The sequence below is a fragment of the Syngnathoides biaculeatus genome, chromosome 14, assembly GCF_019802595.1.
Source record: "Syngnathoides biaculeatus isolate LvHL_M chromosome 14, ASM1980259v1, whole genome shotgun sequence".
NCBI lineage: Eukaryota > Metazoa > Chordata > Actinopteri > Syngnathiformes > Syngnathidae > Syngnathoides > Syngnathoides biaculeatus.
This window is the reverse complement of record NC_084653.1, coordinates 22,545,566-22,569,083: the sequence shown is the minus strand read 5'-3', so window position 1 is coordinate 22,569,083 and position 23,518 is coordinate 22,545,566. Positions and strand designations below refer to the sequence as shown.

The window sequence follows — 23,518 nt, the reverse complement described above, 5'->3', positions numbered from 1 at the left end:
CTATTTAGCTCACTTGGCAGTGATGTCGCCAAGACCGGAGAGACTTTATGTGTATGTTATCGGTCTTGCCTTCGCCCCCACAGACACAATTTCATTCTGCTTTAAACAAAAGGACTTTGGTGCTAAGACAGGTGCACAGGAAGAATCCTTTTTCACCTCCAGCCTTTGGAGGTAAGAGATGAGGAAAACAAGTACGAATGCTGCACATTGCAGTATACTTTGGCAGGGAAAATTAGGACTGCAGGCCATGTTAATTGCTATTTTTTTCTTTGTACATGCATCGGGCCGCAGAGAGATGGACGGTGGTCCGTGAATGGACCACGCACTATAGTTTGGACACCACAACTTTAGCCAACTGACATAAATGTAAGAAGTAAACGTAATACCTTCAATCATTGACCTAGAAAAGTACTTCACATGCATTATTACCTTTGTCTTTACTCTTCTCCTTAGAAAGGGAATCAAGTTTTCGCCTTAGTGACTTCTTGTATTTGTGACCATCTAAAAAGAAGGAGATGCAGATTAAAAATAACGAAAGAAAATCATTATTATTCTGTTTTTGAGCCTACTGCTTTAAGGGACAAAATCAAACCCAGCCAAGTGCATTTATTTAACGTTATGTTTAGTGTGCGCATACATTTGGGGATGGTGACGTGGCAACCCAGGTTCTGATCGCGAAGGAGTCGCCTGAAGGCGACGTCCTGGAGACGAACCCTCTCCAGCTCGGAGAGGCTTTGCAGCGGGACGGGCTTCAGACCCACGGAGCGTCCTGATACGCTGTTCCATGTGAAGCCTCCCTGAGGACACACACACACACACACACACACACAAATTAGAGGACATTAAAAGGAACTGAAATTAATTTCCCGAAGACTCAATTACACAATTTGTTCGGGGATAATTTTAGCTTAACTGGATAGTGACACAGTACCGTGGCGTGACAGCACTTTGTTCTCCGAGAGGGGGGGGTCCAGCAAGGGGCTGAGCCTTTACTAATGTTGTTAATGAATCCACTGGAGCAATATGCGTTAAATATGGAATAAAGTATTGGGACGCCAAGGCCATGACACTTCCAGGAAGCTACAGCATTGTCATTCACGCTGGAGGACATTTGTGACGACGGGAGGTTTACTGGCAGTCAGGTATTTACAGTACCGTAATTTCCAGACTATAAGCCGTGACTTTTGTCACACGCTTTCAACCCTGCGGTTTATCCAATGATGCTGCTAATTTATGGATTTTTTTTTCTAAATGCTCGCCAGGAGCGCTGGAGAAGATAAGATAAGAGTGAGACAGGTGGAATGTACGTGTCGAGGCAGACGCAAGTTTAATGTAACTTCGCACTTTGCGCATAGATAAAATTAGCAAGAAGAGACCCTCATCATGGTAAATGCAAGAAGAAAAGCATATGACGCAGCTTCAAGTTAAAAGCAAACAGAGCTGCTGCATCTAAACTTGGCATAAATTAATCAACAGTGAGATAGTGGAAATGGCAGCGGGAAGAACTGGAGCGGTTTGTGCTATGTTACTATCGTATTGCTGCTGTGTTATTACCGCGTCACAGGCTCTGTTTGGAAAGAAAAGCTAAGGTATATTATTAAAACTTTGAAAAACTCTTTCTGTGTACCGTCTTGATTTGTAACTACCTCATGTTTCAGTGTGGGTACATGCAGCTGATAGACAGGTGCGTCTTATGTATGTACAAAATGGTTTTTCCTTTAAAAATGCACTGGGTGAGGCTTATAATCAGGTGCAGCTTATAGTCCAGAAATTATGGTACTAAGTCAAAAAGAGCAATATATATATATAAATAAACTAGCTTTTGGATTCACATATACTGTGCACGACAGCGACACGGAGTAAATCTCTCTCAGAGACAATCAATGACGTCATTGATCGGATCAGTGAATTATGACAAAACGACAACCCGACCAGAAAAAAATGCCAATTATCGGCCAATCCAATCAGGCTGATAAACTCAGTGTAAAGTCAAACTTCAAGTAGTAGAAACAGTCGGTTAAAGGAGCAGCTCACAATCCAAAGCATACCACATAATGTGCCAAACATGGAGACTCCCTCCATGTTATGATATGGCTGTCTAAAACTGGTTTACCGTAATGATGACAAAGCAGTGTACAGTACGGTGTTACACTCACATTCATACAAATGCTACAAAACTGAATAAAGGACCTCGAACATTTTCTGACAACAACTTCAGACGTGCAAAAAAATAATGTTCAATGGCCAAGTCAGTGCCCTGACCTCAACCAATTCTTGGGTTGCAATCACGTGATAATCGCCGCCATTTCTACAGACAAGCTCGGCGTCGCAGACGACATCGCCATGGCAACGTCCACAGACCCACGTGTAAGCGGCGAGCGGCGGATGTCTTCTGCCTACTTTAATTCACTCGATATGTACAGAACCTCAAACTCTGTGAAGATATCGATCCGTATACTCTCCACAACGACGTACTTTCAAAAGATCTGAAAGACCTCCCTGCAGTACAATATCCGGACACTAGAAATACACGTTTACAGCTTACAAAATGATCAGAACAGACTGTCAAATAACTATAATAATAAATAAATAAATAAATAAATTTGCCTTCATTCAGATCTACACGTCATATATTTGCAAGCCACTTTTGTTGCCGTTTTCTCGATAACTCCATTGAATCTTCTCCTTCATGCAATCGATTCTTTGGAACACGGAAAAATCGCTTCCCACTGTCTCTGTTTCCGCGATTTCCACATCCGTAGACGCATCAAAAATCTGGCATGATGACGACGGACAGCTGACTGCTTGTCCGCAACAATGGCGGTCAAGTACCCGGATGAACAAGCGTGACGTCACGTGCAACCCAGCTAACGTGTCATTGAATAAAATACCAACGTACTGTGAAAGCCTCACAAGACATTTTGAAGGCAAAGAAATTGAATATTCTCCGATGGACTGATCTCACTGAAGAGAAAAATTAAGACAGCAAGAGCCACACGCAGCAACCAGGAACTGTGGTTGCTGCCCTGGTACAACAAAGAAAGGCCCGTGGCAAACAATCTCCAGGGAGGAAACTGAGAATGTGATGACTTCAGGAAGTGCTTGACTGCAATTACTATTAAAAATGACTGTAATGAAACAAAATTGTGCCCTTTGAAAAGGAGGCTGTAGTACTTGCAAAAAGAAAAGTGCAGTACAGTTGTGTCACGGGAGTACCTGCTCACCCATCATGAGCAAAACTACACAACCGGAGCGACGTGTTTTAGCTGCCAGTATCGGAAAACGTGTCTGCTCCGTTATTACGCAACAGCGCGGCAAATGCACAAAGGAACTGTCACCCCCGCAAAGTTTCTCTGCCCAATAATGCGCACATAAAGATTGGCAAGTGGTGGTTTCGTACATGCGGCACTCGATTGCAGTCTCCAGAAGTCTTCAATAGTGTCATAACAAGTCATGAAAGTCTTTGTCCATGTTTTTTATGACTGTGAAAAATAGCGACCCTCAGCTGTCAGGGTAATGAAAGCTGCACATGTAACAAAAGCGTCCCTCAAAACTGTAATTTAACGTGTGAAAAGTGGACATAAATAGTAGTCCAGTCTTTATTCTCTGTATTTTGATCATACCATTTCTTCTTAGGAAGGTCGACGCCCACACATTTGAAAACTACTACAGAGTAAAAAGTAAAAAAAGGATAAAAAGTCTGTTTGAATCTTTTCCCGTAACTACCACTTGCCTAACCTTCAACAGTTCTTCACCCTCTGAGTTATAATTACCGATCACACGGGAAGAAGAGTGTGAAAAGAATGTGACGGTGTGTGAACATGACGACAGGATTAATCATTTTCTTACGTCACACACACACCACATAAAGACTGACATCTTACTAGAAAAAAAAGGTGAGTTTACAGATGCGTACATCACAAAACGCACATCCAAAAGATGCGAGCTCAACGTTTTAGTGATAAAAGGCAACACTTAGGAATGCAAACGTGCTGATTCCACGCTAGTGACGACTCAAAAAATCTAGTACGCGATCCTCAAACGTGTCGAGCATCGCCGTGCAGCAGATTACGACCGCCTTGATCCATCCAGCGCGAGTCAAGATAATCATATGAGCCGTGTTCTAAAGAGGCTTTGCTACTCATTATCGGGATAAGGCTTACATTAAAGTGGCTCGCTTCCATTGAACGAGAATTAGGTTCAAGCTACGGTAGCGGGGATCTAGAACGCAAACTGCGAGGAATATTATGAGGAGACTGTTGCCGAAGGTTCTACGACAGCCGCAATATTAGTCCCAATTTATCGCGGGAAATACGCTTGAGCCTCAACCACGATAGGTGAAAAGCCAGAATTTTGACAAATTTTTTATGCAGACTTAAACCAATACAACCTACCGCACTTAATTGTTTCATAAATCCAACATATTTGAACGCAAATAATAACAAGCGTTAAATGTAAAGAAAATAATTTACAGTCTATGTGTAGGATCTGTGCCTTTAAAATTTTGGGCGTGAGTGTCTGGCCGTGAACTGTGGCCTACAGCAGCTTCTTCATCAGTGTCCTTATTTTGTGTTAATGAGTTTTACTGTTCGGTAAATACATGAGAATACCCTCAATGACTTTGGCGCCCCTTTACTACGTGCGAGAGTGTCACATAAAGTTTAGTCCAAAAAAATCCTTTCTTTCGATTGTGCAAGTGCGTCTAATGTTTTGGCTGGGGAGTGTTGCACAAGACCTTTATGTGAGTGACTCAATTTGACATCATATACCCCGCATGGAAGCACTTGTGACTCAAGACCAAGAAAGTTTCCCACAGGTGTTGTCACGAGCATTCCTACCGGGATTATTCAAGGACAACGTCTATCTCGAGTTATAGGTACAGAGTTGACTTTTCGACAAACTCTTACTTTTTAAAGTTGTACTTCACATCCGCGCGTTATCTACACTGGGCTCAAATGTAATTATTCAATTTGGGGGAGGTATAGAAGCACTCAATTAACGTGACTTTAATCCACTAAATCAATATCCAACCAACACCCGGTGCTACACTCTTGAGATTCGTGCAATGTGGATGCCTCTTTTTTTTTTACCATTATTCAAACAAAATCGGGAAAACAAATTAAACTAGCTCTCGATAGAGCGCAGACTTCAACTAGGGTTGAACGCTTGATAAAAAAAAGAAAGGACAAGCAAGGGAAAGCGTTTATTTGGATTCGGGACTTTCGGCAATCCGCAGCATGCACTCTGGCAAGAAAAAGGCAGTAGAACAGGGCTGCCCAATGTGTCGATCGGGACGGCGTGCCAAAACAAACCCAAAAAAAAAAAACGCCAGCCAATGTTCCTTCGAAACTGCCCGCGTGCGCAATTGTGCACCGCAGATATCCTGCGTTGCGCGTAAAAAAAAAAAAATCTAACGCAAATTGAAAGTATAACATACAGCAATGACTGTCGGAGTATGTGAATAATCGAAGAAAAAGTGGTGAAACTGGACGAGATTTTCTCTATTCCGAGTGGGAAATGTCTGGTTTGAAGCCAAAGTAGAAAGTGCAGGATGAGATGGTGGGTAATTTTCAAATTCCACCTTGGCACAGACAATACACTGCGCAAAAAGCTAATTCTGTATTTTCAAATATAGGAGGCAACATAACATCAACCTTAAAACGGTTCGGGAGCATCAACATCCCCCCCGTTGTTGTTGTTAGCTCGCGAGAGGCCGGTTGCTTAAAAAGTAGATCTTGGGGTAAAAAAAAGTCTGGCCACCCCTGCAGTAGATGGTGAAGTCCCATACAAACATTCATCCAGTCATTCATTTTCAAAACCGCTTATCGCGTTCAGGATCAGGCTGCTTATCGACAAACAACGATTCATACAGTTCCCAAGTCAGGTCGTCAGTGATATAAAATAAAGTATGAAAGGCCATCTCTGTTCCGCTATCAGTCACTTAACTCCTGGTGCGTCAATCAAATCATGTCATTAAAACATTCACTGTCAGCCCTTCCAGTTAACGCGGATATTTGGATTCTATGCCCGTCAAATGCAGTGAACGAGTTTTAGAACACAACATACTCTAAATTTGACGAGCCAAACTCAATTATACAGTACGAAGTATAAGTCAGACGACTGGACTCTATCATTTATCACGTCTGTGTTGTACAGATTGAACTTTATCGTCATTTTGAAGTGTGAAATGATCCCAAACTTTGGAGTTTGCTGTCTTGCCAGCATTGTGGCAATCTATTTATACACTGAATAGTATTTGCAACCGCAGTAACATGAGTCCATGTGGGCAAATAATCACTGCAAAACTTTGATGCAGAAAATTTCTTTGGCGTTTTTATTTGCAACAGAAACATTCAACTTATTCGGATAATCATTGCTGCTAAAGCGCTCACTTTTTGACAACCACGACAAACGGATGTCATTATGGGTCCATACTGTACAAAATGAACTACACTACCCTTGTACTTGTTTTTCATTCAAGGCCTAGAAATGTTTCTTGTCGAAATACTTTCAGAAATTCTATCTGATTAATGCATTCGCATAGAATATTGACGATGGCATTTTCTGACTAAATTCATACAAATTCCGTTTTGAGCGGTACGGAACTTTGTTGAAAAGTGAAACTGAAGACATCCAGTCGACTCGAATGAGCAGGCAACTTTCCCATTATGGGAATAAACGCATTGTTATGAATGGACGGACAAGAGAGCGGCCATTTTCATTTTGGGGCAGGGGGGGACTTGGATATTGCAATTACAAGCAAGTTAAAAACACATTTCAACAAGCGTATTAAGACTTGTTTTTCTTCCAGTATTAACTTTGTGAGTTGTTCTGAATATGTTTATGTATCTGGAACAAATTCTTTCAAATTCCATTATTTCCAAAGGGAACAAACAAAAAAGTATTTATTTATGAAAGATGTGTTTCTCGACCTTCAAGCATTCACTGTCACGACACTTTATTTAGTGCCTTCTGATGGTTTGTTATATTTTGCTGTTTTGATTATGGTCTTGCAAGCTTTAAAAAAAAAAAAAAGATAAACTCATCAGGGCTTGACTCTTATCAACTTCCATCTATGATTTAGTCCAAACACATTTTATCTGTGGTACTCCTCGAGATAGCGCCACAACAGCTTCCAAGCACACCGTCCTCTATTTGTAATCCGGTGAACTTCTGCACCTTCTTCTTGCATGGAGGGAGAACGCTTAACTCCAATTAAAAAGGCTTTGTTGAGAAGCAAAGCTTTTGTTGGCCCTCCCGTGCAACACAAAGACAGGAAAGCTCGGAGGTAGTTCATACAATATGCACAGATCCAAACATGCGATAACTCTCAAGAAACGCACTTGAACTCAACGCAGAAGGGTGGGTGGCGAGTGGTCCCTTGTGCTCAGGAAACCATTCAATGGAGCTTGTCTTTTATTTCCTTTTCCATGCATTCAGGATCAAATTTGGGTTACTTTTTAACACGTTGGACCAAAACAGAATTATGTGATATATGGGAGTTTAAAAAAAAAAAAAGCGTCTCAAGTAATATTAACCGAGGTCCATAATTAATGCACTTTTACATATATATATATATATATTTTACCCTGCTACTGTAACGAAAAACAAAAAATATATCATTCTCATTTAATCCTCGTGTAACGTTGACGTCTACCTGTGTACCAAGTACTAAAGTTGCAGTAAAAAAAAAAAAAAAAGTTTCAAAAGCGCTCAGACGAACGGAGTTGGTAACTTACATGAAAAGTGGCGCTTCGCTTCAAACGAGGTTCGCTCATGTCGACGACTCAAACTGCAAACATGTTCTCGAAGCGTCCTAAAGCCATCGGAATATAAATTAAATTGGCCACCGCAGAGAGTGAAAGAGTCGACACGCTCGCAGTTATGGTCCGAAGTCTCTTGACAACAGGGGAAGGTGCGGCGCGTTCAAGGACTCATTTGAGAGGTCTCCATCGCGGAAGCACGAGCATTCAAACTGCGATAATAATGTTGTACACTGCGAGCAAGCCGGGATAAATACAGTCAGTTATGATATCGGTCCATTTATAATCATCATTATGTTTTATTCTTCCGACGTATTGACGCATTATCATCGTTCTGGTGAACTTTCACTGTGAATTTCAAATGTACGGCGGTTCGACGGGGCCGCAAATGCAACAATTCCCATGAGCCTACCCAACTGTTGCCAAGGAGATGAACCCCAGCTGGAGTCGATACACCCGGAAGTAAATTTAAGAAACTAATTAGCACATTTTCCACGTTTTTAAAATTATTTCAATTTAATTTCATTAATTAAATTAAAAATAAAATAAATTGAATTCCGAAAATTACCAAACAAAATACCCTGCGTTGCTCTGTTTTGACATTTAACAATATGTTTTCTACTCTGGTTATCAGTCAAAAAAGAAACTAATTAGCACATTTTCCACGTTTTTTTTTTAAATTAAACTGTAAATTTTATGTAATTAAATTAAAAATTTTTTTAATTGAATTACGAAAATTATGAAACAAAATACACTGTGTTACTCTGTTTTGACATTTAACAATATGCTTTCTACTCTGGTTATCAGTCAAAAAAGAAACTAATTAGCACATTCTCCACTTTTTTAAATTAAATTATTTAAATGTAATTTAATTCATTAAATTAAAAGTAAAAAAATTGAATTACAAAAATTATGAGACAAAATAGACTGTGTTGTTCTGTTTTGACATTTAACAATATGTTTTCTACTCTGGTTATCAGTCAAAAGAGCTTTATTAGATTGGTGAGCTAAGTGAAAATAGTAAGTTTTCTTGTTTTGTTTTTTGTTGTTTTTTTTTTTAAATCATGTTGTGTCTTTGACTTGTGTTGTATGGGCCTCATACATATGCAGTATCTGTATGTTTCCCCAGAAAGAGAACATTGCGATCACACACAGACCTTAAACGGTAAGATTTCAGTGAAATTGTAATAAATCCAAGACAGGTAAAACACGCACGTACCCACTGTCAAGGTAACCCAGTTATGCTCCCACTTTCGAAGCAGACACAGTCTGATCTGGACGCGGGACGCGGTCCCCGGCTGTCATTTTAAGGACCTGCGACTTGACACCACGCAGATAATAAACTCTAGAAAGCAAACGTGAGATTTCAATGAACTCGCGACCTCTATATTCTCACACGCGTCCCCGCACCCGGCAGCTCGTCCGACTCAGGAATAGTTAACCCTGGCGATGCATCGGTAAGCCCCGAAGGCTTAATTCTACGGCATGCAAAAAAAAAAAAAAAAAAAGGGAAAGTTACTGTGGGAAAAAGTGAAGCTACAGATCAAGACGTGCTGGCCCACTTTGGGAAGCTGAGGTTCTGTTCATGTAAACCAGATGAGTCGTCTTTGTTCTAGCGGCACCTCCGGCTACTAAACCACCCAGCCAGCGAGCACCAACTATTACATGCGTCCGATGTACTTCTTAAACTATTATGAAACCCTCCTTTTAGCCCGACAGTAACATGACACATCACGTGGTACGGCCCAAACTTATCCGTGACTTATTCTTTTTGAGCTTGAGAAAAAGGTCCAAATTGTTCAAACAATGTTCCCATAGATATTAAATCAATGTGTTCCAGAGTCAGTAACCACAATCATCGTCTTTAGTAACGGTACAGGCGGTCTTTTAAGCATCATAACCTAATTTTCCAACCATTTTCCATAGCCCTGGTCACGGGTGAGCTGGACCCCATCCCACCTGACTTCAGCTCGACCGTTCAAATTCATATTCACGTGAGGAACGTACGTGCCGAGGCCTCGAAACTTCACCTGTCACGCTCGTTCTCCGCTTTGGAATAAGCGTCGTGAGAAAGACATGGAAAGCTAAACAAATAGCAAAATACATCATCCTCTGGCATGCTTTGACAGCTGCACAATTTTTTTTAAGAGGTCTTTTTAAAAAATTCTTATGGTGGTTGCAATTGTGAAAATGTGTGTAGCGCAGTGGAACCGAGGTTTGGGGTTCGAATCCAATGAGGGTGATTGGCTGGCGACCAGTCTAGCGTGCGCACCGCTTCTTCGGGCTCTGGCCCCACAAGAAAAGCAATACCGTAATTTCCGGCCTATAAACCGCGACTTGTTTCACACGTTTTCAACCCTGCAGCTTATGCGATGATGCGGCTAATTTGTGCAGTTTTTGTAACGGCCGCGAGGGGGCACTCGAGTGGAAAAGGTAAGAGTGACACCGGTGGAATATATGTGCCGAGGAAGTGACTTTTACCAGTCCAGCCCGCTTAGCACTGCACAAGCATGTTACTGTTGTATCTCAGTGATTTTTACCGGTATGTTTTTTTTTTTAACAGGCCCTGTTAGCGTGGAGCTAGCATGTTGCTACTGTGTAGCTGCCACAGCTGTTCTTTTTTACCGGCATGTTTTTTGTTTTTCTTAACCGGCCCTGTTAGCACTGTGCTAGCGTGTTGCTGCTGTGTTACTGCTGTGTCTCAGTGACTTTTACCGGTATGTTTCTTTTTAACCAGCCCTGTTAGTGCCGCGCTAGCGTTAGCGTGTTGCTGCTGTGTTAGTGCCGTGTCTCAGTGATTTAGGTATGTTTTTTTTTTTTTAACCGGCCCTGTTAGCGCCGTGCTAGCGTTAGCGCCGGGCTAGCATGTTGCTGCTGTGTCATTGCTGCGTCTCAGTGATTTAGGTATGTTGTTTTTTTTTTTATTAACCGGGCCTGTTAGTGCTGTGCTACCGTGTTGCTACTGTGTAGCTGCCCCGGCCTTACCAGCCCTGTTTGTGCTACCATGTTGTTGCTATGTAAAGCTAAGCTAAGGTCTTAAAACTTTGAAAACTCTTCTGTGTACCGTCTTTCTTAGGAAATATCTTGTGTTTCAATGTGGGTACTTGCGGCTTTTACACAGGTGCGGGTTATGTATGTACCAAATGGTATTTCCTTTACAAACGTACCGGGTGAGGCCTATAAGCAGGTGCGCTCTGCAGGCCGGAAATTACGGTATATGAGAACATATTTTTGTAATTCAAACTAATCGGTAGCAATCGGTCCCTTACGGGCACGTTTATGAATTGTTTTCACCTGTATTAATCAGTTTCATTACGATTACATAAGTGCCCCCGTCCCTCTTGCTGACGATTATAAGATGGTCCAGATATCTGGTTTTCATTACAAGCCTATTTATAATGTCAAGGTTCCATTGCGCAAAATAAACAGTGTAACCATGAGGACTGGCTGTGCAGAACAAACAGTCTTAAATTATACGCGCGTTACTGCCGCAGAAGATTTAGGTCTAATGAAAAGAGGCGCTTGTGGCCATCACGCAGGCTCATAAATCAAAAGTATGTTTCTTTTTCATTTTCGTCGTGGTTAACAAAAAAAATACAGGATAAGGAAAAAGTCATGTGTTTTTTTAACACTACATTATATTAGCTCTTAAAGTTGAACTGATTTGTTTAAACAACTGTCAATTGAAGTACTTCTTTCCCCTCTTGGGCGTGTTCAAATTAAAACGCCATACGTAGGGTTAACTTTTTTTCGATGTCAGATATGATTGTGACATCGGGAAGGCCATTTTGAGTTGCATCCAGCCAAATAGTTGTTAAATGTGTCAGTGTGTTTCCGTGCTGTCCCCGCCCGTTTTTGACAAAACACTCGCACACATGGTTTGAATCCCTCGTCCGGTGACGTAAACGAGGTCTGCGCTATTGTGAAAACGCAGCAATGTTGCAATCACTTCGCCGGGAACCATCCAATCATATTTCATGGAATATTGCTTGCATTTGTTGTCTAAGCGTTTGTTTGTTTTTTTAATGCACTGTATGATTGCGAGTTTGATTACCAGCTCCAAACACTGTCGTAGTATTGTTGATCCATGTACGGTTGTCACATAATTCAACATTGCTGCATATTCTAGCTGCTTTATTTTCTCACATCTGCATATATTTAATATTCTATTTAGACGTGACTATTAATGGATCCGTTAATTTGCAGTTTGTTTATTTTTTGCTATGTACAATGATACTTACTGCATATCAATTATCTAATTTATGTAGCATTGCCACGGTGCTGCTGACTTATGGTGTTTATTTCATTGTTGCAAACATCTGCACTGTTAATTTAATATTTTTTATGACGGGTAAAGTTCCAGATTTACACATTTACTTCTGTACATAGTATGTAGTATTTATGTAGCCGTCACTCCATGGCTTATTAATAGTACTGCTGGTGTTTATTTCAGTCTTAACAGCTCTAATAGAGTATTTATTGATACATGTAGTTGCTTTGCTACACACAATGCCGCCAAATATTGTTGCTACTGTCCATGTATACTGCATATTAACACATAGTATCAGTTTACCATTCCCGTCTGCAGATATAGTATTTATTATTGTTCAGTTGCGACACACTGCTGCTGGCGTATACATGAATACTATTGCATTTTTCTTAATTTACTATTATAATGTCCTGCTGCAGCCTAGTATTGCAATATTGTGATTTTAGGAACGTGTTTTTTTTTTTTTTTTTCCAATAAAAACCCAATTGTTTTCTATTCCTTTTCCTGTAAAGATTAAAAGAAGCCTAATTTGTGGTCTCTGGGGGACTTCCCATCACTTGTGGGAGTTTGACACAGTCAATGTCTTTCCAACCCGTTCTTCATTAATGCAACACGAAGAAGAAGAAAAAAAACGTGTTCCATCCGATTTATAACAGCTAAGCTAAAGTCTGACCTGGTAGGATGTGCTCTCCGCGCCGTAGTGCCTCATCAGCGCCGGGTCCAGGCTCTTGGTCTGCCTCAGTCCACGTTTGGAGATGGTCCTGGGGCTGAGGGAGCAGGAGAAGACGCTGCTCAGGAGCCCCTGAGCGGACATGTCGGTCTTAAAACGATCATCAAATCAGCGACAGCGCACGAGGAGAGGACTTCATCTTGCTGCCACAAGTCCAAACGGAGCCTGGAGGGACGATCTAGTACTCATCACCCCTCTCTCCACGCTCACGGTTTCTCTCTCTCACACACACACACACACACACACGCGCACCCTGAGTCTGACTCAGGACCTGAGGCGGAACCTCCCCCCCAAAAGATCTGCAGATAAACAAAGCTCATCCATCATTTCATCCCAGTTATTTCCCCTGACAAAGTGCAATGACAAATTGCAGTAGCTGGCACCAGCAACTACACAAGTATTTCCAATGTTCCCTTTGTGTATTTTTATTGACTAGCTGTCCATATACAGAAGTGTAATGCAATCCAAGTACTACCATCGCGACCGATATGAAAATACAGTCGCGTAGTAGGCATAGGTGTTCATAAAACACAAGTCAGAGGTTTTATTCTTAAGAAGTATACTATAAAGCACTTAATATCATAAACCACTAACATTACATATGGTTGGCACATCAACACTGCTCAAATATAGGGAGGACATATCAATACTGAATCAGTTAAAATGTCCATCCATCCATTTCCTTTGCCGCTTATCCTCACGAGGGCTGCGGGGAGTGGTGGAGCCTATCCCAGCTGCCAACAGGAAGGAGGCAGACTACACTCTGAACTGGTTGCCAGCCAATCGCAGGGCACATAGAGACAAACAGCCGCAGTCAATCACACCTACGGGCAATTTAGAGTGTCCAGTTAATGTTGCATGTTTTTGGGGATGTGGGAGGAAACCCACGCAGGCATGGGGAGAACATGCAAACTCCACCCAGGCGGGGCCAGGATTGAACCCGGGTCCTCAGAACTGTGAGGCCAGCACTTTACCAGCTGTGCCACCGTGCTGCCCCAATTAAAATGTATTGCAAATAAAAGTTAAATAAAAATATTAGCGCAATTAAAGTTGAATAAAGCAGCAAACATATTAAAAGATAAATGAAGTGCACGTCAGCAGTGATTCTTCATCTCCTTGTGTTTGTATTTACTTTTTGTGGCTTTTTAAGATGAATGTGATATAATACATCCATCCATCCATCCATCCATTTATTTGGCCGCTTATCCTCACAAGGGCCGCGGGGAGTGGTGGAGCCTATTCCAGCTGTCAACGGGCAGGAAGCGGGGTACACCCTGAACTGGTTGCCAGCCAGAAAGATGAGAATCAAAATCTCCCAATCTGAGACCTCGGTACTCAGTTGGAAAGGGTGGCGTGCCCTCTGCGGGTCAGGAAATGAGGTCACGCCCCAAGTGGAAGGGCTCAAATATCTTGGAGTTTTGTTCACAAGTGAGGAATGAATGGAGCAGGAGGCCGGCAGGTGGGTTAGGTGCAAACTTGCAGTGATGCGAACTCTGCATCGGTCTGTTGTTGCGAAGAAGGAGCTGTGGGCCGAAGAGCAAAGATTTGCTGGATTTACTGTTGATTTATGTTCCTGACCTCATCTATGGTCATGAGATGTGGGTCTTAAACAAAAAAAAAAACAAGATGGTGTCTGGACTACTGCACATCGGGAGGTGCCAGATTAGGTGGATCGGGCATCTGAAGTCCTACCGGGAGGCGGCCACACAACACGCTGGACTAACTCCGTCCCGAGGATGTTCCCGGGAATGCCTCGGAGTCTCCTGGAGGACTTGGATGAAGTGGCTGGGGAGAGGCAAGCTTGGGTTTCTGCGCTCGAGTTGCTGCTTCTTTGACCTGATCCCAAATATGCGGAACGTGGATGGACGTTTAAACCACCATTCCGTTGCTTACAGTATTTCTATTTAAAAGGTCATCCCTATAAACATTCTAAAATAGATATTGAAATGAAAAATACATACAACATTATTTACTTCAATGTTCATACGAAAAAATAAATACAAGCGTCATCCATGCGCCAAGTTGCGGAAGTGTCATTTGACATCTGAGCGGTCGCCATATTGCCTGCATCTACCGTCCGTGACGTCACCCCGAACATTTGCCATTGAAAACACGCTGTGCCACCGACTAAGGGACTCGCTACTTCTGACACGGAAGCTCTCTTCGAAGAAGAGAACATCTCATAACCGAGTGAATTGTCCGGGGCAATATTACCTGATTGTTTCGAGCCATATTTAGATGATATGCGGATCACTTCTAACTAAACAACAGACTCCCAGACAGTATGTATGTGCCAGCCCGGCCGAAGCCGTGCTCGTCCACGAGGCATGAAGCCGTCCGACGCGGACTTCGACAGATATAGCACCCTTGTCATACGTACGCGGATCTTTTGTTACGTTATGAGAGACGGATTATCTGCCCCCCCCCCCCCCATAATATTATTTTTATTTTGTAGCTGCCATTTGGAACCCACGAAGCTCTCTTCCTTCGCGCCCGTGCAATCCATTTTTCACAACGAACCGGGTCTCTTGCAAACTTATGAAGGGTAAATCCATCCTCCCGAGTGTTCGAGCAATAGCCAGCAATGCAACGAGCCGGGATTTTGGCTAACACGAAGGAACAACGAGCTACCTCCCCGGAGGTAAAACTAATAGAAACAAACGAGCCCACTTGAGCGCGCTACTACCTCCAACATCACTTCCTGCTTCTTGTCAAAAACAAATCCTTCGGGAGGATTTTCATGCCGGGAGTTACAAAAATCCATATACGTCAAAATCATGTTTTGTGGTGGAAAAAAAAAACGCATGCGTCCATACCGGCTGCCGTTTTTTTCATTAATAACATCCTAAAAAAAATCATCCATTTCATGACACTTGACCTTTAACCAATACAATTACCGTGATGTAATATTTCTGCTGATTTGATTTGGAAATAGATTTTCCGTGAAATGAACCCAGCGGTACCGTCAAGCGCTGTACTTCCTCAACAGTGTGTGAATTTCTCCGTTTGACTTTCTCCTAATTAGGCCTCGACTTGCTTTGAGCGTCATTAGCCGCGCAGCACGACAGGAATGTTAGACAGACTTCCAGCGGTATACATTCCCACTCGTCTTTGGCTTGCGCTGGATTTTTTTTTTCTCTCTCTCTCTCTCTCCCCCAAACACTCCCTCCGGTTTGCAGGGCACTCCGGATCCCTGGCATGCGGTGCCCAGGGAAGGCAGTTCTTCCTGTGGGAGCCCCGGGGAAAGGACCCGCGCGATAACGCGACATGTGAACCGGCGCTGCGCGGCCACGATAAGGGTCCATCAGATACGCGGGTCCGCCAAACAGACAGGGGAAGTGGCGATAAGAGGTCGGCTTTGTGTTTGATCCACTTATTTGGCGGTGGTCATGTTGAGGACTCGCGGCGGATCCTCGCCGCGCTTCCCACTTATCAAGCGCTACTATTAGGAACAAAAAAAAAAGGACATTTTTAAAACAAAGATTGTATTAAATCACCACAATAATATAACTCGATTTTCTGCTTTTAACAACAATTCGACTTCAGCATTATGAAGGATAATGTGGCATTATTTTTTGCTTTGAATTGTTCCACATGGTCTTATTTTTATCTGTTTAGGAGGTGACTTTTCCGTTTTTTTTTTTGTTTTTTGTTTTTTTTTTACACGACTGCAAGAATTGCCAAAGATTATGTAGTGGAAGCAAAAGTAGCGACCATGTTTTTATAGCTGGCCATTTTAAGTGTGTTTTGTCTGACTGATTGTCTGTGACACGCTGTTGACTTTTTGTTCTTTTTATATTCGTCATCGCAGCATGAGAAATTTCTTTTTTTTTTAAAAAAATGATTTACAAGGGGTATGACCACTAGATGGTGATAACACACTTTTCTGAAAGTCACTAAAATAGCGCACATTCTCAGGGCATTGAAACTTGAAACTGTACAAGTCGTTTTAGATGTTTTGCCTCTCATTCAAGCAGGTTTCATCAGTTTATGCAACAAGGCCGAGTTGGGATTCACTAGCCTGACTTGGTGTGGAAAAACTCGACTGTTTATGATTCAAGATGGAGGCATCATTTAATAAAAAAGGTAAATATAGCCTTAGACTTAGTGGAAAAGCCTTGACCACTATTACCCCCAAATAGACACCCCCCCCCCCCCCCACACACACACACACACACACATATATATATATATATATATATATATATATATATATATATATATATATATATATATATTGTTTCCAGACCCGCTACATCAACACACGACCATCATTTGTCATTTCTGGCCCCGCTGAGCGTCAAACAGGAAATGAATAGGCAAAAGGCATTGATGTCAAATAATGAAAGCGAGTGACAAATTTCCACCAGCTCCATTCTGCGAATGCAGACCTCACGTGTAATGTTCTTTTTGTGCCCTACAAAACGAGCATAAGTGGAGAGTAGATGATGCGTCATTTTTTTGGGGGGGTGGGGGGACATGATATCAAAATGTGAAATGCAAGGTCGAAGATGACCTCAATGTATCCGGTTAGACATGTTGCGGATACATAAATTTGAATCATTAATGGAAATAACCCAGCACTTTGTCAATACTGCAGGTGATTTAGGGTTTAGGCAATTTTTTGCAAATTACTCAAATTTTGAATTCATTTGAAGACATAATTTCCCAACAGAAGCTTTGAGCCACTGGTACACGTTTAAAAGATAGAAAGGGCAATTTTAGAGTACTTTAGACTTACATGAGAATACCGTTTTTTAGTATTTATTTTTCTATTATATATCCATCCATCCATTTTCTTCGCCGCTTATCCTCACGAGGGTCGCGGGGAGTGCTGGAGCCTATCCCAGCTGTCAACAGGAAGGAGGCGGGGTACACCCTGAACTGGTCACCAGCCAATCGCAGGGCACATCGAGACAAACAGCCACACTCACAATCACACCTCGGGGCAATTTAGAGTGTCCAATTAATGTTGCGTGGCAGGTCCAGGATCGAACACGGAACCTAAAAACTGTGAGACCAACGCTCTCCAGCTGACCTACCGTACTCTCTCTCTCTCTCTCTCTCTCTCTCTCGCTCTCTCTCTCCCTCTATATATATATATATATATATATATATATTTATATATATATATATATATATATATATATATATATACATACACACACACACACACACATTTTATTTATTTATTTTAATATATTTTGAAAGGAAATGTGTTGGGCGCATGTCCAACATGACTCATCTTTGCACAGCGTCGTCCTAAACTAACAATTGTTATTGAGTTATTACACTTGTATGACAGATTAGAATGGTAAAATGTTCATCCAAACACTGTAAGAACAATTAATCAAGGTTGTACGATGGCAAGAGTTTGACTGGTTGCCGACCATTCACAACGTATTCCAACAACCATTGCGACTCGCATTTACAGGCACCGATATTTGCTTTGGAATGTGGGAGGAAGCTGGAGTAAATGTAAAAAAAAAAAAAAAAAAATTTGCTTTTTTTATGGGTAGTAGAACGCATGCAGTGTTGTCTGTAGACCACTTGTGTGTGCTCAGGAGCTTAAGCACGCCCAGACTCGATGCAAGCGGCCAACCGTGTCATCACAGTGCCGTGAACCATCACTAACGAGCGTTCCGGATGCAAAACAACCTCGCAAAGCGCCAGATAGAGAGAATGTAAGCAAACGACTGGTGGAACGTTGCCGTCGCCTCTTTTGGGGATCTATTTTTGACCCGTTCAAGAATATCTGCACAAGTCAGTGAGTCATCACTGGGATTGACACCACGTTTCCAGCAGATGGTAGCGTTTGGGATTGAGAGGGAAGCGTGGTGTCTTTTGCCAGATCCAATTGTCCAGCTGAGTGCAGCTATTTCACATCATTTCTTTTCCTGCTTGTATTTGCTATCACATCATATGTCCGGTAATGGAGGGAGGAAAATGCAATACGGTTGTCAGACAAACATTTGATTAAACCACTTTTGCCGCACGCCATCTTGCGTTTCCACTCGGCTCGGCGCTCCAAACGAGGCCGGCCGTAAAGTATTGATTTCTCATTTTTCTCCATATCCTCTTGCCGTTGATAAAATTTACTCCAGGCTACGAATGTTTCAAGGAGGCCCCTGCCCCACCCGTTGCGATCAAACACGCGGATAGCGAACGGCTGCCGACTTGCGCAATTGCTGCAGTTGTAAGTATCTGCGTGAGCGAGAAGACATGGAGGATAATGGAGACGCAAATGACAAAAGTGGCACGCGGGGAAACAACCAGGAGAGGGTGAGGTATGTTGGATGCTTCATATTTGCAAGGGGGGGGGGGTCAAAATATTGTTTTGTGAGAACCTATGCCAGATCCAAGTAGATTAGCTGGATTGCATTTTGTGAACTTTTCCACTGTTCAACGTTTGAACGTTAAGACGTTAAGAAAGGCCAGTTCGACCACAAGTTGCTGTTCCGTATTCAATGACGATGATACGGAATGGGGGGGTGGGGGGGGTGGACAAAATAGAGCTGGCAATTTCCACCTTCAGAGGTAATTTTGGAACCTTCACCCCCTAAAACAATCACTGGTAAATAAAATCTCCTTTAAAAATTCCATATTATGGCGGCATGGTAAAGTGGGTTCGATCCTGGATGGATGGATGGAGAAAGAGAGACAGAGAGAGAGACGGCACGGTCAGTCAGCTGGAAAGCATTGGGCTCACGGTTCTGAGGCCCTGGGTTCGATTCTGGCGTAGCCCTTCATCCGATCGGTGCTCACGAAGTAGCCCTCAACCTCAAAAAGGTTGCTGAGCCCTGCTCTAAAGACTAAATTGCCCCTAGGTGTGATTGTGAGCGCGACTGTTGTTTGTCTCGATGTGCCCTGCGATTGGCTGGCAACAAGTTCAGGGTGTACCTTGCCTCTTGCCTGTTGACAGCTGGGCTAGGCTCCAGCACTCCTGCAACCCTTCTGAGGATAAGCAGCAAAGAAAATGGATGGATGGAAATTCCATATTGTTTTGTCTAGAGAGGTAATAAAATCTACCCGGTCATCTAGTATCAAGTATCATGGCCTTAACACATCAGAAGCTCAACTGACCAACGCTGCCTGTTTGATATTCCATAATGCGCTGTATAGATAAAAAAAAACACGTTTTTTTTCTACGAATATAATGATAAAAAGAACATTTACCTTTTTTGTTTCTCTTAATGACACCCACATGGAATGTGGCGTTGAAGGCAAGACGGTCATTTTTCACTGTAAGAGGTCGTATAACACTGAAATGTGAAAAGCACGAGTCAAGCCCCCCCCCTCATGTTGCTGTTCTGTAAAAGCAGCATTTATATGTAATGAGGGTAACTAACCTCCCATAGTAATTTTTTTTAGTGTATCAGACATTTCATACATAACAAGACCTACTATGAAACAACAAAAGCATTTTTCTAGATATTTTGTAGCTAATTGCGCTTTTGGTGGTAGGTTCAGAGTCTTAACAGAGCTGGAATGCCGACTGCAATCGAGCTCGTGCATGTGACGTCGCCATTTTCACTGCGCCATATTGGAGGTCAGAAAGAGCTGCTCGACATTGTAGGAGACATAGAACCGGAGGAGAATATTTACAATACCCGAGATGTTGTGCTGTTGGTTGTCACAACAGACAAGACAGATACTCGAAGAGATCATTCTATGAATTACCATCTGAAAAGACCGGGAAATATCGGTGGATATCGGCAATTGCAATCGCTTCATTTTCAGGTAGGAAACTTCCATGTTCACGAGCCGTCAACCATCGTCTTTTTTTCAATCATAGTTAATGAATGCGAGTTTGTGTAAAAACCAGGGGTCATTTACTACTAGCTGAAAAGATCGATGGATTCCGGCAAAGGTTAATGTGTGGCCGAACACGCTTCCGTGTTCGCGAGCCGTCAAAACTGTCACTATGTAGGATTTATTCCTGATAGAGAACACATCCAACAACAAAGTATTGCGTCCAGAATTTTTATACGCTTTCAAACTTTTTCGTGTAAATCTCAACGACTTACTCACCAGATCCATGTGTAGATCAAGTTGTCCCACACAACCGTAAGCTAGTTAATAGCCCAATTTCTTATCGGCGAAAACATCGATTTCCCGATTAAATGCGAGTCCTCTATGCCCAGTTTATCTAATTTTTCCACGTGCCTTCGTTTATTTTCACCTTCCAAATTTCTAACAGTATTGGACAAGACTCTGGGCGTCATGCTGGAAGACATATTTCCGTGTCATCTCCAACCGACTTAGCGTTGAACAATGCTTTGCTAGACTGGCAATATGGCGACGTAAACAAAAGTCAGGTGATTTTATGACGTAGGTGCACGAGCTCTATACCAGTCACTTCTCGACCACGCCCTGTACAGTCACTGAATGCCTGAACGGCTACAGGAAATGACCCGAAATGTGCTGAAGAAACTCCACGCTGTGTGTCGTCCTCGCCGATACTAGCTGTAGTGACATCTCTGACTTGGAGAAGTACTGCAGTACATTTTCAAAACCGTGTGCGTGGGGTGCAAATTACGCACGGGAGATCCGCAGTGTGGCAATTTGACCTATTTTGTTCATATATATCGACATTTTTATGACTTTTTTTCCCCTGCAACCACCTAAGGCCAGTTGTCCTCCATATGGTCGTATGATCCATAACCATCCAAATCCACGCATGACATTAGAAACGAAGCTCGGCCGGCAGGCTGGAAGCCTGACCCGAAGCGTCGCGCGGCGACTGAATTTGAGCGTTGGCCCGATGACCTTTGCAAAGCTTTCCACGGGCACATTGATTTTATTCTCCCACATTACAGCTAATGGCTGGATGCTGTGAATCCGATCTTCCCCGTGGGGGCGGTGGGGCAGCAATGGGAGGGGCTTGTGCAAGCGTGTTGACACTGATTTAAGGAATGTGATATCCTGTGATCTCATTGACTGAAACTGACCGAGTTCTGTGCTCATTCCTGTCTACGGACGTTGCATCATGATGGATGAGTAGGCGAAGGCGCATCCTTAAATTAGTGCTAGCCTTTGATTTAAAGTGCAAGCTTTATAAGTCTTTGTCCAGCATTATTTATTGATTACTGACTAATTAGCCATGATTAATGACCTGTTTGGCATTGTTCTGTTTGGGAAAAAAAAAATAGCAGAGGATATATGTGCACGCGTTGTTGCCAAAGAATGCAAATTACATCCCGGTTTTCCCGAACATGACAGTAGCCCTGTTAGCAGCAGCCAAACGGGAAATAAATAAATAAATAAATAAATAACTCGCCGTATTAAAATGAGCTTTTCCCACCATGCTGTATGCATAGAGGCACTCTCATCATTTTATGCAAATGAGTGTATCTGCTGCTCGGCATGCATCATAAAATAATGAGAGAGAGAGAGAGAGAGAGAGAGAGAGAGAAAAGGGCTTCTCGTCGCTCAAATCTTTGCCGATGGACTGAAAATCAATTTGTGAAGCGCGTCACCCCACAACAACATACAATTGGAATTAATTGCACATTTTACAGTTTACAGCACTGCTCTGCTTAAAAACGGAACAACCCGAAGCTGAATTTGTTCCTGCGTGCGATGTGCTGATATTTTTACGGTGAAATGAAATGTTGACACCGTAAAACTTCAATAAACTGTGCAGAGATTGTTTTGATAACCATTTTTTTAAAGCAGGTGAGCTGATGTACAATAAAACTAGACTGAAGATGAGAGGTTATAAAAGCCAAGTATGACATCATGGTTTTATTTTGGGGGAAGATTCAGTACAAAGTGAAATTGTGCTACAGTATATAAATAAGTTGAAGGAGGAAGATCGATTCATATTGGAAGTCTGACTTCTGTGAAAAAAAAAAATAGGATTTGAAGAATTTACTGTATCATCCTGTGTGAAATACTCATACAGTGCAATAACACTTTTTCCTCTATGCCATCACAATCGCATTTTTTGTGGGATCACACCCAAAAAAAAGCTAGAGAAAAAGCTCAAGGTCTTTCCGAGGCTTACGGAAATAAAACCCACACAGAAGTTTTGTTAGATGATTTTCTGAGGCCATTTTTTTTTTTTTTTACAAAAAAAAAAAACCATGCACTGGTTGTAGCGTATACTAGCGATGAATGCCGATGAGGCAATGCTGTCCGTCATTCAATCCATTAGAGCAATTTGCCAAGAGGCTCGCAGCATGATTTTCGTGGTAGAGAAAAGCAAAGGAGCAGCCCGTGAAAGCCGACGCGTCTCATAACGCGCTCCGGCCTCGTTCCACTTGCCTTCAATTGCCGCAGTTGTGACCCCGAGACAACATGCTAAATGTGGTTCTTACTCATATGCGTTTGGCACAAGGGGCTCGTGCGCAGCCTCTGTTCTTACTCCAAATGCCGTGACCTGTGTGTCATAGAAAAGCAGGCCACTGATGCAGTGTGTTCTGGCCCCCGGGTGAGTGCCCCCCCCCCCCCCCATCGTGCTTGGATGGATTTGTGTACTGGATCTTGCTCGCGCAAAAAAAGGTCTGCTGTTGTCTGCTTTGCACTTTGACCGGGTGCTCACGCACGGCTACTGCACAAATTAGATGTGAGCCGTGTTAAAATTAATGCAACTGTAAATGTATACTGCGTGATAAAGGAATAAATTGGGAAATTACATGAGGGAAAAAAACAACAACATAATTATTATGACAATAGGTGTATAATTATGTATAATTTGATTTTATTCTTGTAAAATATTTTTTTTCATCATTGTTATGACATTTTTATTTC

At 42.3% G+C, this 23,518-nt stretch overlaps 1 protein-coding gene across 4 annotated transcripts in view; it reads right to left on the bottom strand.

The window, feature by feature from the left end:
- The window catches only part of LOC133512450 (rho GTPase-activating protein 6-like), a 92,308-nt gene that overhangs the window by 10,157 nt on the left and 58,633 nt on the right, over positions 1-23,518 (bottom strand). For 2 of the 4 annotated variants that reach the window (XM_061842097.1, XM_061842094.1), the window contains exons 4-6: positions 12,707-12,800; positions 638-797; positions 430-501 (exon numbers count right to left, since the gene is read on the bottom strand). In XM_061842097.1, the coding sequence (XP_061698081.1) occupies positions 430-501; positions 638-797; positions 12,707-12,800 (326 nt within the window). Of the gene's footprint in view, positions 1-429; positions 502-637; positions 798-7,739; positions 7,921-12,706; positions 12,836-19,939; positions 20,015-23,518 lie in introns of those variants that run through there. The other 2 variants (XM_061842095.1, XM_061842096.1) reach the window with 2 other exon arrangements.